The sequence below is a fragment of the Aphelocoma coerulescens genome, chromosome 8 (assembly GCF_041296385.1).
Source record: "Aphelocoma coerulescens isolate FSJ_1873_10779 chromosome 8, UR_Acoe_1.0, whole genome shotgun sequence".
Taxonomy (NCBI): Eukaryota; Metazoa; Chordata; class Aves; order Passeriformes; family Corvidae; genus Aphelocoma; species Aphelocoma coerulescens.
The window spans coordinates 12,130,654-12,149,744 of NC_091022.1; the positions used below are offsets into that span (position 1 = coordinate 12,130,654).

A 19,091-nucleotide genomic window follows, 5' to 3' on the forward strand; every position below is an offset into this window, starting at 1 on the left:
ATTAATTGTTTTCCACACTAGGCTATTATGTTGGTAAAATATTTATAACCATTATGATGAAAATTGCTAGGAAATGAATTCACACAGTCCTGCTACCTTTAGATTGTTTTTTTTTTTTTGCCAGGACTTCGAAACACTTGCTGTGGTTTTGGCTTGCCTCTCTAGTCTTGCTATTCTTTTCTGTCACACTCAGTAATTGGCCTAATAAAAGGCAGTAACAAGAATTTATTACACCTTGGGCGATACTTGAAACAAACTTTATTTGCTGGAGCAGCACTTTTTGTCTACTTGCTGCTGTATATTTTGACAGTCCTTCTAAATATTAAATCTGACTTTATTAAAAGTTAAATATTGGTGCTTTTTTTTTGTGATTGCTGCTGTTTTTGCAGTTTCTTAACCAGACTAGTAAATATATAAATGTATCTTTTAAATGAAGCTTTTGGAGAAACAATGTAAGCTGTGGCTTTATCTGCTTATTGCCAGAATCCACAAAAAAGGTATGAATTAAAGACCAGCTTCTATGATACCTTGTAATTTAGTTTTTGCAATAATGCTTATGATTAATTAAGAGAACAAAGATGAGAACTATTCAACTTTTCATACCTTTTTCAGGGTTGGGATTTGATGAAATCTTCCTCAAGCAAATGATGCCCTTTACCTTTTAAGTTTGCAGAAATGATAGCAGTAAAATTCAAGCCAGGGTAGATTGTTATGATGTCATTTCCACTTTTGAAGCTGGGTTTCTTCCACATAGCAGATGGCAAAATCATAAACTTTTTTTGTTTGTTTGTTTTCTAAAAAGGCCTTAAGAAATAGCAATACGTCATCCTGGAACTGTTTATGCAGGAATTTTTATTCTTTGAAATCTTCCAGTGTTAAAGCAACAAGAAAACATTTATAATGTCCTTTGGTGGAATCTTATTACACTTGTTATATATGTAAACTGATATTCTTTGATGCCAGCACGTTGCCCATACAGAGAAATCTCTGCACAATTAAATGAAAGGAAAAAGAAAAGGACTAAATAAAAAGTAATAGTTTTCTCTTATCTGATTAGAATTAAATACATTAATAAATTGTCTGGTAACACAAATAGGCAATAATACAAAAAATCTACATTGTACATTATTTCAAGAAAAATAACTTCATTTGAATACAAAAGGATAAATACACTTTTTGTCCTATAGCCACTCTTGTACAGTAAGTGAACACAGCATCTTACTGATGCAGTGCTGCTAAGGTATACAAGGATATGACTGGCTTGAATTTTATTGAGGGGGCTGTTACACATGTGCATCACTAACATCAGACAAAGAAATCTTTCAACCAACAAGGGTTACAGAGCAACGTTCACTAAAGCACAGGTTGGAAAGGATTTGGGGACTGAAGCAGGCCAATATGGCAGCTTTTACAGATTTCCTTATACCCACAATGCACTGACAGCAAAGAATGCCTTGGTTTGGTCGGTCCACACACCGGGCGGAGGTGCAGTAGCGCACCGGAGAGGAGTAGCAGATGGTGTTGGAGTTCTCTTCCCGTTCCGGGGGCTGTCAGAGCCGTTGGTCCTGCAGCCAGCGCTGACCGCTTTGGCAGAACAGGCCGCTGCCAGCGTCTCTCGAGCCAGAGGTGAACAGTCTTGACCCGCAGCCCTGTCCGTAACTGAGTGATATGGCTTAGTTCAGTTCGGCCTTCTTAGTTTGTATGTGGTTATTTTTACTCTTTTCCCCGTTGGGGGCTCCAGCAGCTCTCGCCGGGGCTCCGTGCCGTTCCCGTGGGGCGCGGGCCCGTGCCCAGTCCGGTGCCACGCCGGCAGCAGGCGCAGCCTCAGCAGCGGGCGAGCGCCGTGGCCGCCAGCAGGGCGGGCGGCAGCAGCAGCGCGGCCCCGAGCGCCCGCGGGGCCCGGCCCGAGCTGCGGCTGCAGCCGCCCGGCTCCCGCTCGCACTTGAGCTTCTCGCACAGGATGCCCGTGTAGGCCGGGGGGCACTGGCACCGCACGTTGTTGATGCAGGTCCCGCCGTTCTGGCAGTGCAGCAGTTCGTTGTCACACACGTTTGCTGCAAGATAGAAGGGGATGGGGGAAGAGAAAAGGGAATAAATGTAAGTTCATCGACAGGAGGAACTGCGCTAAAACCAGAATTGAAGCTCCACCTCCCTCCTCTTCCTAAGACATATGAAAAGGGGCCGTGCTTTTTCAAATATTCGATTTTTTTTTTTTTTCTTAAGGCTGTATTCTTGGAAAACCATCTAATTCACTTAAGACCACCAACTATGATATTAATTAATTTTATATGAAGGACTGTTTAATAATGAAATAATAAGAATATTAATACATGCCTTGTGCTAATGTCTGCATCTTCATAGTTACTACTGAACTGGAACTGTAGGTGGTGTGTGTTACTTGAAAAGGGCAATGTATCTAGAGCTTCTGGAAACCATGAACAGTGGGTAAAAATGCAATATGGCTTTGCTGAAGTAAAAAGATCTGCATGAGAGGGCAAGGTTTTATAATCAAGAACTGCGTGTATTATTGATCTGAAAAAATTGTGCAAAGAAGATAAGGCAAGCACAGGCAGGAAATTTAACATGCTGTTGGATGGGGATTATATAGTATAGACATCTGGAAATAAACGATAATGTTATTTCTATTATAGATCAACTATTTCATCCTAATTAGATTTGGTACTTTGGTACATTGCATCTTAAAGTTATCTTCGATATCGTAGATATTGTAGCCTGATAATAACTTCAGAAATCAGATTTGACAAGAGAGTTAAGAGAAAATAATACAGGCAAAACTTTTAGAGCTGCATAATGTTATATTATTTGAAAAGCTGACAGTTTTACTTTGTATTGCTTAATATCAATTGAAATATTTCATGGGTGAAAATGTAGAGGTATGAGCGATGTACTTAAATGTGTCAATCAATGTTTTATTTCAGATGATATCACTAGTATGATATGTGCTGGATTACAGCTCTGCCTTCCACAGGAGAGGCAATTTTAGTCAAGAACTTGCACCTACGATCTAGGTAGAAGGTAACAGTAAAAAATTTAACTTAGAGAATTAGGGAAGAGATTATTTGGTTTAGAAGCAGACTTAACATCATAGGATGTTTATATATACCTTAGCCTGAAAATACCCTAAACAATTCAGAATAGAGAAAGTATTGGTAATTTTATCTTAAACATTACTGTTTATTGCTACAAAGAAGTATAGTTTCGCAAATATTAATTTACTTATTTTTAAAAGCAGTCCAAATATCATGAGAACTACAATTGAAATAGTCCAAGTTCTTAAGTGGTGTAATTTTACATAAATTTGTACAAGTTTGTGCACCTCATTGGTAATCTTTTCTGTCCTGACTTGCTTTCAGAAAAATAATTTTCTCACCCTAGAAGGTCTCTCCAAAGACCTTTCTGATGTTCTGCATCCAAGTGGGCTGAGTAATGCAATATGTTGGAAACTTGTAGATGCAATTGAGAGGGAACAGTAAATCTTTTTTTTTAGTGATTCCTTTAGCAATCAAGGGTTTTTACTAAGAGCTGTGGATTTAATATTGTTGTCCAGTTTCTGAATTGCAATGGAAAAATTTTAATAGTAAGGTACAATAACACATTTTGTTGATGACCCTATGTCTGAATTTAAATGTTCTATACATACATTAGAAAAAAAGTGTAAGAAACAGTAAGTCACCACCAAATAAATGTGATGAGAATAACAACCCAGAAAATATCACGGTAACAGGCAGAAAAATTAACTGTATTTTTAGTCAATATTTGCATTACATCTCTTATAACTGAGGCTATGTATCTTTGAAGTCGAATTTATTATTCCTATTGTATATATTTAGCCATCTCAATATGCAAAATCAAAGTACTTTATCTGATGGTACAGTTACTGAATCTGCATGTTCTAGACTACTGATTGCTGGGATGCTTCCTACAGTTCAGGCAGTGCAAATTGGGAAATACCTGTCCCATCAATACAGACCCTTGTTTACCTTGACAAACTCAGTGGGAGTCAACAGTTCATTAAATACCATTTCTAAAACAGCAGAAGAGATGTTTCACTTCACATTTCACCTGGAATAATTTATCCAAATTTCTCAAATATTAAGTAAACCATAGTTTAAAAAAATTTTAAAATTTATTTTGCAGACTGTAACCTGTTATTTTAGGAGGCTCTTAGCCCAGATCTGATCTGTAGTTACAGGTTGCTGGAGATGGGTGGCTGAAGGGGTGTTTTGCTCCACACTGACTGCTCTGCCTGACACACTCTTGCAGACTGCTACCGAAGGCCTCTAAAGACAGCCATCTACAAAATTCTGGATACAATATTACAGATGCTGGTTTCTAAATCAGACCATTTCTTTCTCATTAGAAAGTTGTTGAAATGTGCTTAAAGAAGGGATGGATCAAAATCGTCATCATTATTCTTGCATGCTTTTAAATGTTTGCTCACAGGAATGCAGGTAGATTTTATTGTTCTCAGCAAAATACTGAATAGCTGAAAATTCTGGAATTGTTGATCTTGTATTGTCACAGCTTTCTTAATTTTGTGCTTGTATCTCTCTTGCATGCACACATATGTGCACATTTATGTATCATGTAGATAGCAATTGTGAGCTGAAGTTAAATGAAAAGATTTGTGAAGTGACACAAGTAAAAGACTTAATTCTGAAGTCATCACGTTGAAGACTATTAAGACCTGTGTGGCTGAACTAGCTGTAGGTTTGCTGGCAGATCTTCCTTAATTAGAAGACAGGACATCAAACTGGTCACTTAAAAACCAAAACAGGTATCTCATTTGTTTTGGAGAGCTTTGCAGGCCTTTTTGAGGGGTATTTCTGAGCACAGTCTCCAGATCTGTGCTACTGCATGAAATGAAATATTTAAAGTAAACTAAAGGAAATAGTTTTAAAGTTGTTCTCATAATTCATCAATTTACAAGCTAACTATGGTCTGGTTATAGGATGCTTAAAACACTACACAAAGGAGACAGAAAAAAAGGCACATGCAGAAATGGATTGCTATTTGGATGTGTATTTGGAGCTTTGCTGTCCTTGGGGCTACCTCCCCCTTCCCACCCAACAAACCTCTGCAATTAGTAAGAGATATTAATAAAATAGTGATGACTCCTTTTTTAGGGTAATAGCTCTGTGAATGATGACAAAAGATGCCTTGCCATAAGTCACAAAATAGTCTTGATTTTTAATTGCAATGCTAATACATTTGGGAATGGAATAAAAAAGGAAAACAAGGGGAAAATACCCGCCTTTGAGCTGGTTCAAGGGGTAGTCTTAGCCTTTCATAGATATGCTAGTGTTTAATAGAATTTATATTGGGTATTTAATGAAATGTATTGAGAGTAACACAGCAGTTAGACAAATGACTACTTCCCTCTTCAATGTTCAAATCTGAATAATACATGAAAATTCCTGAGTCTCTCCAAAACTCAGCTTTAATATCTTTGCAGCTTCTTGAAAGAAAAGAGTTAGACAGCTCTGGCTTGATTTTAGTTCTGAAGCAGCAATAGAGACAGGGAAGCACAAATGCAGGCGTTGTTCTCTTCAGTCTGGAGGGGCACCTCAGGCAGAGCCTTGTGCTCTTGGCTTAAGGTCTTTCTGGTTACTGTGTCTGGGCAGCTGCAGAGTACATGCCCAGGGCTTTAGGTCTGCCTGCTGCCCAGACAGAAAAACAAGATGCTACAGTTTCTTCTACACTCCTGTCTTTCCCAAAGGCCATCCAAGTGGGAAGAAAATAAAATTTGTACCTGTCTTTATGCTACCTTAATTTTGTACAGCTTACCTACAGTAGCATCTTATTCAGGTAGGACAGGCTACTGTCACACTTTTTGAGCTGGGATAGATGGTGTTCTCTTTCTGCATCAAAATATGGATTTATGATGAAATTTTCTTTGTGGGAACAACATAAAGATCATTAATGATAAAGTCACAGGAAGAAAAAAAAATCTTAGAGGTCCTTGCTTCCTTTCTTGAATTCTGAAGACTTAAATTTCAAACAATGTTTTCTACATTCGGTTCTATCACTGTTTTTCTTCAGTGTTTTCCTTTTGTGGCATCATTTGTTATGGCCTTCTCTCTCCTCTCTCTTTCTTTTAAAAACTATCCCTTCACTTTTCTCCTTTTTGTCTCCCAGATCATGAATATTACAATCCCTGGACAGGTTGGTGCGTTGACAGCCCTGAATATATTACACAACATATTTGTCTGTTCTAAAGCACTGATGCAATCTTTGCCCCTACTTCTGCTGCAGTGAATTTTCCGTACTGTTTGTCAGTGGTTTTTGTGACTGGCACCACTGAATTTTTGACCTTGGATTCCATCTATTGTTCATAATTTTGAAAGCATGCAGGTCTCAAAACTGAAGAAATTATTCTTGCCTTTTTTTTCTCTAATGCATTTTTTTCCTTGGTACTTCTTATTTAGTAAAGAATATTACTGGAACTCATGAATGAGGAAGGTTTCAGCACCCATGCTAACAGAATATTGTCTGTGCATAAGTGAGTAAAAACCCAGCATAGTGAAACTCAGGTTTTCAGTAATGATGTTTATAGGTAGCTCCAATATATGCAGTGGTTGTCTGTAAATAGGCACTGAACAGCACATTGAAATGTCATGAAAAAATTGGGAGGTTTTGTCTCACTGCATAAATAAGTTCAGTAAATCCAGGCCAAGCACAAGCGATTTCTTGTCAAATGAAGAATTAGTTCCTATGAATACTATGAGGAGCCTGTATCTAACATGCATTATTCTCTAAAATTGTGATCTTTTAATCAATAAATGGTAAAAACAATCTCAGAATATAAAAGAAATTGCACTGAATGAAGCTTGTGTGTATGCCTAATAAGAACGTGGGCATCTACACATACATATATAGCAAGAAAACCTCAGCAGTTGTGACAATATTAGCAATATTTTTCCCACAATTTGTCAAATAGGCAGAAATGGAATTGGGGAATGCAAAACACTTAGTCTGATTCAAATGCAAAGGTGTGAAATTCTTTCCAGTTGTATCCAGCTGCATGTTCCAGTTGAACATAAGTGACTGCAATCAAAATATTGCAAATTGGCAGAGTCAGCGACAAGCATCTTCATTATTTGGAAAAAAATCCTAAAAATACAATATATACTTGCTGTGTGTTGAAGGTCTCTATGTGGAACTCCCCTGACTCATGAGATTTCATCCATATAGCATAGATGTCAGGAAAGAGGATATAAGGGCGTGGGGAAAACAGAAGTAGTCAGGCTTCTCCTGAAAGGTTACAGCTACTGCTGTTACAGTTCGTGTTGCACAGCATATGACAAAACCTCAAGTTTTTATAGCTTAAGTATCTTATTCATTTGAATAACCAGTGAGTAATAACTGAGTTGAAGGCTTTGTCACTGAGATTTCTTCCCCTGCCTGTCTTCCAATTAGAAGTACTTACTTTATTCTAATTATTAGAATTCAATTTGTTACCATTTACATTACTGCCAAATGGCTTTAAAATGTTTTGCTACCATGAATATTGTGTCAGCATTGATCAGACTTCTTCAATGGTTTTAATCCACAAACATACCTGATATGAAAAACAGCTATTGCTCTTATAAATGAGATATTCGTAATAATTTCTTTGTTTGGAAGTGCCACTAATTCTACATTTGCTGTAGTAGTAAAACTATCTTAGGATACTGTCAAATCAAGACAAGGTAGATACTTTGATAGCACGTAAAGAAAACTGGTTTGCACTTATCTACCAAAGCACATTCTTATGTTAAGACTAAATAAATCACTGTAGACAAGTACAAGCCTAAAGCATATCTTACTGTGTCAAAATTATGGTCACAAAATGACAAACATTAATACAAAGATCTCTGGTGCAAAGTTGAAACAATGTTGTGATTAATTATATTGCCAGCAATACAAGGAAATAAACATTGACCAAGTGAGAGTAGTTTCAAAGGGCAGACATCTCCATCTTGACTTGTCTTAGAAATGCCTGTTAGAAGCACAATTGAAATGACACGTTTTTATCAAACCAGTTTTATTAAGTTATCAGAGAGTAAATGAATAGGGGAGTAATGGAGATACTGCGTTCACTTAAACTTTCCAGTAGAATTTTTAGATTGTTTGCCTGCATGTAATTTCTGTTCTTTCTGCACAGCTCTCAGTTCAAAGCTAAGCCAGTTCTAATCAAATTGCAGGCGAAGTGTTCAGAGTTTCTACAAGATGATGTAGCTGTTACTCAGAGTTCTGCCCAGCACACAGCCAGAGAATGGATGGTGATTCCTCTCTCCTGCAAATAGGCAGCAATTTATCCTAGCATGCATGGGTAAGCTTAGCTGATTATGTCTCACCACTGAAAGTGCAAAATCCTTTACAGAATACGTGGGGTTTTTAACCATGATATGAGGATAGTAGAGGTAGGAAATTACTGTTTTTTACAGGTTGTGTCTGTGCTTTCTCATTTTTCATCTCTCTTCTTAATCTAAAATCCTTGGGTTTAATTAATAAAAAATAATGAGAAGAAATACATCTAACCTGTCAAAAGGACATGAGGGAGAGCTGAGTTTTGGAATCAATACTCTGACATGATAGCCATAGGAGCTTTGGTAGAAACGACACATGATGGTGTATTAAAATGGATGAAAACAAATGCAGATTTAGTCATCTAAGAATTAGAGTTGAACTAATACCTTTCAATCTTCCTTGGTTTCGGGAAATGAATGATTTAACCTTTCAGTTATCTGATTTTGATGGTTCCAGTTTTATACTTCTACAAAAGAGGATGATTCCCAAAGTGTGGGGAAGAAAAATTTCCCTATTCTTTTTATTGCTTTGCTTATGGAGGAGCACCACTGAATTGCTATGACCCTGATCATACTTTTGGGTAATCTCAGGAGAGCAATAAGCTACATCACAGCTTTAGTTGCTCAAAAGGGACTACATGCCCCTATCATTCATATTCCACTTACAAAGCTGTAAGCTGCAGAGCCATTATTTCTATCTGCCTGGAGAAAAATGAACATTCTTACATGATCTGTCTTCTCTTTCCTTAACTAGGAAAAGAAGCAGTTGCAACTAAAGAGTTGTTTGGGTTTTTTTAATATTGCCAACAGCAAGGTCAGGGTTTAGATGTAACCACTATCAATAAAAACTGGCTAAGCACAAAAAGTCCTCAGATGCAAAAGATGAAGTCCTCAAAAGGCCCTGTGAATGGTTGGAGGATGGGATTTGGTTCCCTAAATACGAGCAGCTACTGCCATTGGCCATGCCAGAAAGCATTTGAGACATGTACATGGAGCTGGCAGGTGTGTCCAGGAGCTCTGGGAGATTTAACTGGGGAGCACTGGTGGGAGGCCTGGCAGGGGCTCCTGGGCCCTGCTGTGCTGGCAGCCTCTGGCTGTTGCAGCTTCCCCATGTGAGGCACGGCTCCCCTGCTCCAGCTGTGCCCTGCAGGCTGTGCCTGACCCTGTGGTTGTCACCAGAGCTGCTCTGATCCCCTGGCCTGGGGGATTGTGTGCTGGGAAACTCCCTGTCCTGCTGTGCCTCACCCCTTCTGTCCTGCTCCTGGCTCAGTGGCACTTTGAGGAATGCCCCAGCTGCCACTGCTCCTTAGACATCTACGGCCAGTTCAGTCCTATCCAAAGAGCTGTCAGTGTGGCCTTGCCTGTGCAGCAGCATTTTCTGCTTCATGCACAACAACAGGATTTTCTTGTAAGTTCCCAGGATCTGTGAAACAGACCTGCAACAAGCATTGCTTTTACAGAGCACAAAAACACAGGAGAAAGCCTGGAAAGCAAACCAAAGCAGGATCATGCAAAGGTCAGCAATTCAAATACATGATTATGAAGTATATAAAAGGTTAAATGTTCCTGCATCCTTGGCTTCTAAGGTGTTTGATTTGGAATAATGTTACAGACACAAAAGTATGCAAAGAATTTGTCTTTGTTTACAGAGAAAAAAGTTTCTCATTCAGCTGTTCTTCCAAATGAACACTAATTGAAGACTTTCAAAATCCATGAAATAGTCCCAAACTCTTAATACTTTATTTGGTAGCACAACCAGACAGATAATCACAACTGAAAATACTTCCCAATGATTTAGGGGATTAGAATTATTCTAATAAGTATCTTCCTAAATTTTTTAGGGAAGAGGAAAAAGAGAGTGGCAGAATGTGCTGTTGATGGCTTCTATTAATAGTCACTGCTGTTCTAAAGTTATTTGTGATCTAAAATAATTTGAATGTTGCAAACTTTCTTCTCACTACTTTGGCTTAAAGTCAAGTGCTTTAAGCAATTGGGTCCCATGGGACCTTTTGAACAACTGGTAAAAAATTACTGGAAATATATATTATGATCAACTTCTGAACTACATAAACCAGCATTTGTAATGGAAACACCAGCAATCTTTAATTGTGACGGGTATGTAACTAAATGGAAGTGTGACTTATCAGCTCTTTTACAGTGACCACAAAGAAAGGTAAAGCTGAGTTTATATTTACATGTCATTATGTATTCCTTCTGTGTGCATTTTTCAAAAGAAAGGTTCAAGTTATCAGGATAATGTTCTACTACAGGAGACCAAAACACCAGCGTGCAAAAAGGTAATGGTGTAGCAGCTCTCAGGAGATGAACATTCAGAATTTATGTGAACATTAGATACAATGCAAAGGCAAAGGTAAAACATTTACATAATTCCTACAACACCTATGAAGTGAGGGATGGGGGTTTTTGTTAAAGTAACAGTGCTGGGAATCAGGAGATCTTCTTTCTGAATCTACACTGATTTACTGTTTTGAGTGTGGATGAAATGCTGCAGAGTGCTTTGGCTGAGCCAGCTCTAGAATGGGGATAAAAACACTGTTCTATAGGTCTCAAAGTTCTTCAGAGAAAAACTTGTTATTGCTAGTGAACAATGGAGAAGTTGATGCCTAGGAAAGTCAAATGAGTTGCCTATGCAAACAAAAGGAGGGAATGATGCAGGTTCTGTGAATTCCTGCTCTGTTTACTAGATTGCACTGCTGATTAGATAAATGCAAGAGCAGAGCTGAATGTTGTTGCCAGGGGAGTTTGCTGACAGTCAGCTTTAAAAAGGTTTCTAAACTATGAAGTTTAAAAAAGGACTATGCAATCTTGTCCAATTGTCATATGTGATTGCATAAGATGATTAAATACTCTGACAATTAGAAATACCAATGTAATGTTTCATATCTCCTTCTAATCTCACCAATCAGAACTTCAGCTACTTCATATTCATACAGAAGGAACACAGTAAAGATTTGCAAATTTTTTATCCACTCTGCTTCATCTGACCTATAAAAATATTACCTGTTATTGTCTATTTTTGTATGACAGTAAAATTGAAAAATTAATTCAACAGGCAGATTCTTATATCATAATTCCTGCCTGAGATATACCAGATGATAACATGCTCTCTTGTGAGTGGGATTTTAATTGGTGCAATGCTTTACTTTTCCACTCTTTTCATCAGAATACCAATAAGATGATTCAAACAGCTGGCATGTAGCACTCTGCAAAAATAAGAACTAATAAATTAATGTACCAAATAATTAAAGTTATTAGTTGCTTCATGCTAGTTTTCATCAACAATATTTATTGCTACACACAGACTTGCTTCAGGTTATCATAGTGCATTAATCTTCATGGCAGGGCAACCACTAGATGGGAAACTCCAGATAATGGATGCTCGCTTTCCAACACAATCTTCTTCAGGCACACCAGGTTTTCTGCAGTGTTTTACCCAGGTGTAACCAGTGTCATGGTCTTAGCCAGTGTTTTACCTGAAAACATTTAAAGAACTGACTTATCACACAATTAAACAGAAATGTCCAAAAGACTTTCATTATCACACATACAACCAATAGAGCTGAAGCAGGCACACAGGCAACCTACAGAGTGTTCACACTATTAATATGCAGGCTACTACTACTAAGTTGTTGCAATAGTAACAGAATTACATTAATCTTATTTAATCAACTTTAAAGTTTTGCTACAATGTAGAAAAGGATCTGAATAACAATAGACCTGTCTTAGAAAGAGAGTACATAGCATGGTTTGTTTGGGACAATGTCTGAAAAGTTTGTTCTACGGGCCTATGAACTAAAGATAATGTCTCTAACCATGGATGCTGACATTGCTTACTATGATAAAGTGTTAAGATAATTCAGGATATTAAAAACACTAGAGTTAAAATATTCTTATGAGTAAGAGCTGTTTCCCCATGAGCTTTATATGGTTCTAGCATTACTTTTGACATGCTGATTAATGTACTTATATTTCTGTTTATCAATTGTGATGCACAAAGGTGTTAAAAATTTAATTATTAATGAAGACTGAAATAAGCTGGGATCCTCGAAGAATAGATAGCTGCCAAATGTGATTTCACTTCCAATTACTTTATTTTGATTGAAATTATTTTCTCCAATTTTTAGTTTGTCAAGTCATGCCAGAATTGAAAAATACCAAGGATATCTCCATTAATCTAGATCAAATAAATTACTCTGGATAGTGTGTTAGATATTTCTAAAGATATATTGTATCAATAGCCTTAAATTTAATGATAGAAAGAAGTAGTTGTGTTACTTAAAAAGCCTTCCACCTGCACTTAAGACTGAGAAACCAAGACCTTGGTCATTTTCTCCTGCTCCTGAGAGGCTGTGTGTACAGCAATGTCACAAACCTCTGGTTTGGAAAAGGAAGGGTCGCATGAAAAACGCTCAGTTTTTATGAAAATGTACTTTTATCTTTATACATTTTTACTTTATACAACAGTATATTCTTTTAGAACATAATGTCTGACTATATTTCTTTTAGAACTCTCAGTGAAAAAGGAAACAAATTTCTGCACAACAGAACTGGCATGATTAATCTGTATTTCCTGACAAATTTACCTCATTGGGTCCAGTCCTGTTGTCTGCCCCAGACAGCCCTCTACGTTACATAATATGAAGTCCCACAACTCCTATCACATGTTTGTCCTGCTCTTCCAGCAGCCTTGGCAGTGATGGCAATGGAAATCTGACTGATCAGATCCCAGCTCCTTGAGAACTCTGTATTCCTTGACATTGCCTCCTATGGCAGGAGGGTGTTTGCAACATGCCTGTGCTGATGGCTGCATGTGCTAGCAGAGGACAAGGAAAGGCTGTCATTCCAGGTAGGATGAATTTTTGTAGGCCTGGAACCTTGTGAGGGACAAACAGGGAGGGTAAACAGCAATGGAGCCTTCTCCTTCCCCATGCAGCCACAAGGCAAGCAGGGCTGGCAAGCATGGCCAGCCAGCACGGTGCCTGCTCAGGTTTCAAACACAGGCCCAGAGTGAAGTGAGGGTATGACAGGAGTGTGAAAGGCAAAGGTTTTCTGCTGTGAGACAGCATTTCTGAAGTGGTAACATGGCAGAGCTGAGTGGGATGCTGGTTTTCTGAAGACTGCCAGAAAGCTATGGAATGAGTAGCTGTTTAGCTAAAACAGCAGGAGGAGTGCTAAAGGGAAGTAGAACTGGAACAGAGGGGTTTGGGCTAAAGCCAGGGTGGGTGGGAGTAGGTGAGGGAGGTGCTCAACACATCTTAGCTGGCTCAATGTTTTGTATTTGCAAAACACTCAGGGTCTTCTAATGGTGCAGTGCAGTGTGGGCTGCAGCATCATCACTAAGTTGTCATGTTGCCACTGAATAAAAGATATAACTGGAGTACACTTCTCTAAGCATCTTTTCACTTTGTTTTAAATCAGTAATGGGTTAGCATGAACTAGCAAATCTCTCAGGTCATTGCAGAAAAATTATTGCAGTGTATGGCTTTATTTTGACAGGTGGTGTAAATCTTGACCCAAATTTTCATACCTTTGCAGAAGTTATACAGTGTACATGCTGCCTTTCATGTTTCTCCCCAGTTGTGTACCAAAGGGCATGTGTGCAAATGTAATTGGAAGCATTTCAAAGCATCCAGCTCAACTTCTGAGATATTTGTGTTGCAATACGCTGTTGTAATCTGTCTCTAAGATATGTGGAATAGGAGGCTCTTTCTGAGAGCTGAAGCCTCCTTGCAGAGCTGTGCTTTGCTGCATAATGTCAACATAATGGAGCTGATTTAAGGATGCTATGCTTGCCCTCAATATGAATTTCCTTGCACTAACAGCCCCAGTTTAAATCTCATTGTGGGATTCTCCTGTTCTTGCAGTCAGTAGGAAGTAAGTCAGGTTTTTGAATTTTGTGAGAGTAACTTGTCCTCCTTGGATGCTCGTCACTGCTTATTGTCTCATGATCAAAATGCAGCTTCAGCTCTTTAAAGGAACAGCTCCATGTGATGAAACTCTCTTTACTCTCCTTGGAAATGAAATTCTAAATTCTTCAAAGTAAGAGTCCTATTTCAAGGATCTTTTGGCTTAAAAAGGAAGTTGGATCCCCATCTAAAGTATGTGTGCCATTCAGAGCTCAGTGGGGCAGCATCTCATTAACAGAACACCCTGCTGAACTGTCTCCCATGGACTGCTATTTCTGTACTGAGGACACTGGAGTTTGTTCCTCCTGCACTTGTCAGTGTATTTGGGGACTGGGTAGTGTATGTGGGGAACAAACCTGGTAGCTCTTTATTTTTAGCCCCTGTGAGCCCCTGATCTAGAGCTGCTTGGTGCATATTTCTTAAAGCTCACATAAATATCTACTAAAGGGAGAATTCCTCCTCCAAACAGATTATGGCTGAACTCCTTATAACCTAGAAGTTTTGAAGGGCAAGAATAGATCCTTGGGTCTATTGGAAAAGATTTCAAATTTAAGCAGGAAATTGAGTAAGAATAGGGGTTAGTGTTGGATACTGGTTCTGCAAGATGGAGCAATATTTTGGGTTATCCACAGAGAGATTTTGTGAATCTGGAAAATAAACAGGGTTTCATAAATGTCTAAAAAGTGTGAAAGATTTGGAAAGCTATTCCACTCAGTCTTTAGGAAGTGAATAAAGTGGGTAAATTGATCTACAGATAAGTGCAAATCAAAATACTGGCTCTAGATTCAGCCAATGGCATCAGTGCAATTGTTAATACATGGCTCTCCATGTCCTTCTGAACAAATAGACAGACAAGTCATTGGCAAGAAAAAAGAAAAGCATATAAGGAACTACCCTGTCCAATATGTAGTTATAAAAATACAACATAGTTTTGGGTATAACACTTTAATCATACTTAACCTCAGCTGCCCACTGAAATCAGTGATGTCAATGAATACAGTCCCTTTAATATAATTATTTCAAGTTGATTTCAGATACAAATAGTCTTCTATACTTCTATATTTTTATATATATATATATATATATAAATGAATTACCAACAACTAAACTACAATCAAACTCTTCCCCCTTTTCTGTAGACAACTTTGAACTTTCAGCACTATCACACCTTTCTCTTCTCACCTGATGATTATAGGTAACAATTTCATTAACAATTTAATTATTCTCTTTAGAAGCCAAGATAATTATAAGGGACTTGACTTGGCTTCTGCTGAAAGTCTCTTTTAATGATTTTGCCATTGACTGTAGTTCAGTGTGAGAGAAGAACAGATCATAATCAACAAAACCATATCTCAAAATTGTGCAGAGTTGGGAGAAATCAAAAGAGCAATGCCATTAATATTGTACTGAATATTTTGGTACTTTTGTATGGGCTATGAGTCCCCTCTAAATTTATACTGACAGGATCCTGTAAAGCTCTATTCACTTTCATAGTGAATTTGTGCTATAAAAGGTAGTAGTCAACGATCTGACAAAACCTGGACTGACATTTATGAGATGAAGCTTTTGTTCCTGATTTTATCATGCCCATGTTCCTTGTCAAAATCTTTCCTTGCATGCTTAACCTGAAGAGGAATTTGAAATAGCTGGAAGGGCTGGTCCATGTCTCAGGTATATGGATCTGGGAGAAGATGATCATGTAGATACTTATTAGAGAGAAATGAAAGAAAAAGCTAAAGGGGCAGAATGCTTGCAGATGATTTGGTGAGCTGGTTATATTTGAGATGCAGAGTAAAGTGACTATCAAAAAAAAAAAAGGGACAACAATTTAAAAGGATTCTCATAAAAATTACATTGTTAGCAGCAGAGTAAAAAAACTTTGTAAGAAAATACATTTACAAAGGGTAAAGAAAAATGTTGCAATTCTGATGAAATGAAGGAAAAAAGAGTTACAGCTGAGCTGTAAGAACAGGTTAAAGTACCAAAGCCAGAAATGATTGAGCAATTTAGTAAAGTCTTAAACATTAGCCATTAATTTTTTTTTCTGAACATAGGAGAAGCCAGACCTTTCTAGAAAGGCTTTAGGGCAAACAAATGCTTTGTAAGGTAGAGAAGGGAAAGATCTATTAACTATGGAAGAGCTTAGGAAGGTTACCAAACTCCTGCCTAGGGTGATGGGGGCACGTTCTGGAGGTGCTTATACAACACCATTATTTATACAACCCATTATTTAAAAATTGAAGTAGTCTGTTGCATCAGATCACCAGAAGCAAATATTATTGATCCAAGAACTTTTAAAAAATGAAGAAACAAAATTGTGACTGCTACTTGCAATTTTTCTATTTGATTTTTGTAATTGTCAGGATGGGCTTGATTAACTATAAGAAGGACCTGTGGCAGGTGTGATTTTTATAAAGGTTTTCAAGGAGATGGAGAGGAACTAGAGACTGGCAAGTAAAACTTCTGCAGCAAGCAAGTTAATGGAAATTGTAATGAAGAACAGAATTAGCAGTTAGATTAGTGAATATGCTGAGTATGAAAGAGAGAAATAATGTACAAACTTAGGAAAAGAGTTTTTAAGGAATCAGGTAAGCATACAGATTCAAAAGATCAGGTTAATAATGTATCTTACTCTCCAGAAACTATTTTCCAAGATCCCTCAGCAGAGATTTTTCCTTTTCCTTTTCCTTTTTTTCTTTATAGAATAATCATACCTTGCGTAATAAGAAACAGGCTAAGAATAAATGTCAGGAACTACTGATCAGTCTTATGAGGACTTACACATATAGAATTCTGCTAGAAGAGTGAGTGAAGCATAATGTAATAAATTTGCTCAGACTACAAAGGTATTGTGGCTATAAAGACCTTCAGAAGAATTTCTAAGGTGCTGGGTGAAAGAAATTAAGTGTTCAAGAGTAATGTGCTCCTACAGATACTTGGCTTTACCATTAAGAGTAGTTCAGGGTATTTTATTGAAAATGTTGACTGAATGCTCTTTACCAGTCAGAAAGGCAAAAAGATTACTGAATTTTTTTAGACAGGAAAAAGAGTGAAAGGGAAACACCTCAATGTCCCTATATAGCTTCATGATGTGCCCATCTCTTAAACACTGCATGAAGTCCTGATATTGAAAAGATATATAGTACTACCATAAAAGGTAGAATGAAAAGCTGTCACAGATATAAGCAGGCCATGTAAAAGGAGAGATTAAATAGATTGTTTCTTCAGCTTAAGAAAGGGAAGATAGATTGAAGGAAAATAAAACATCTGTAAAATCACAGATGTTATGGAAAAGGTGAATTGGAAATGTTTATTCATTTATTTTTCCTTTCAAGAGGAAGGATCAAATGAAATTCCCAGCCAACCAGTTAAACAAAGACAACATTATTATTACTATTACTATTACTATTACTATTACTATTACTATTACTATTACTTTACTATTGTTATTACTATTACTATTGTTATTATTACCCTTTGGGTAATTGTGAACTTGTGCCCAGAAAATTTGGATAGCAAAAGTGTGAATGTCTCAAGAAGTTATTAGGCAGATTAGTGGATGAAAGACTCACTGAGACCAATTAAATATGAAGATACAGATGAGTTCTTTGGCTAAGAAAATCTGTAAGGTGCACCTTCCAGAGGTTGGATGCCTCTGCTGTATGAAGCTCATACAGCCCACCACTGTCACATAGATGGCACTGATCCAATTCAGAACAGCTTTAGTTGGTACTGTGAGATGTTCTATTGTCTACAAGCATGCAAGCATGAGGATAAACACATGACTAGCAGGAGTGAAAGGGTTTGAAGACCAGCTTTAAAATAAGCCAGGGAAAATGGTCAGAAAATAGGGTGAGATGGGAATTGGGAAATGTGAAAAGGCACTTCTGTTAAGTGTTTTAGTTAAGAGCTCATATCTTGAAAGGTCTTGATTACATTCAGAAATTCTTTGCTGAAGTATTCAACTTACTGATACTAAATAATAACTCTCTTAGTTTGACTAAATTTCCTTAAAACCTTCAGTCTGAAATTTTTTAACCCCACCTCTACAGATTACTCATAACACTGTCAGTTAATCAAGACATCCAAAATATTTTGAACAAGTATGTCAAATAGTAGTAGTATAAAAAAAGAGTATTAATAAAAAAAGCCTTGAATTCATTAGCAACAGATACTACAATAGTCAGCTATGTAGAAGCATAAATCTGACATCTGATTACGTTAGGATTACATCCATTCAGCATGTTTAAATTCAAAGCAGAAACACACCTTAACATCAGGTGTGCTCCTGTACCTAAAATAACTCTGAAATTCATCAAAAGTGCAAGCTTGTCTTTTAAAATTTAAATTTACAGGTGGACAAAATCACAGTATACCTACTTCCATGGCATCCATTTATTCATGTGTAATGTTAAAAGGCATTTTTTTACTTTTGATACCACTGGGGGAGCTTAACTTCTGTTAGTGGAGGCTGTCAGCACCTTGCAATTTAAAACCCATCAGCTCCTTCTAAACTAAACTTTGGTTTCCATACTGGTGTATTTGCACACGTGTAAAGGAAGTTAAAACAGTAACTCCTGAAGCCTTGATAATCAGCATGTGCTGGTGTCAGCAATGTCATCAGTTGCATCAGTGCCAAGATAGGAAGCCTTGGCTACCTTTATTTGCCTCAGGTCAGTAGTTTTTATCTGCTGTTAAGTAGGATGGAGATTACTTTACTTACTCCTAAATAGTCCTTTTAAGGCCCCTTCATAAAAATGTCCTGTCTGGGTGTGTCTGTGCTGCTATTGATCTCTTTATTCTGTCCTCATAAAAAGGCAGTGAGCAGGCAAATTACATACAAGTTATGGCC

At 37.5% G+C, this 19,091-nt stretch overlaps 1 protein-coding gene across 2 annotated transcripts in view; it reads right to left on the minus strand.

The window, feature by feature from the left end:
- Positions 1-641: 641 nt before the first annotated feature.
- Positions 642-19,091, minus strand: part of NTNG1 (netrin G1) — a 147,200-nt gene continuing 128,750 nt past the window's right edge. The window contains exon 9 of one of the 2 annotated variants that reach the window (XM_069022549.1): positions 642-2,054. In XM_069022549.1, the coding sequence (XP_068878650.1) occupies positions 1,825-2,054 (230 nt within the window). In that variant the 3' untranslated portion in view covers positions 642-1,824. The remainder of the gene's footprint in view (positions 2,055-19,091) is intronic. The other variant, XM_069022548.1, reaches the window with a different exon arrangement.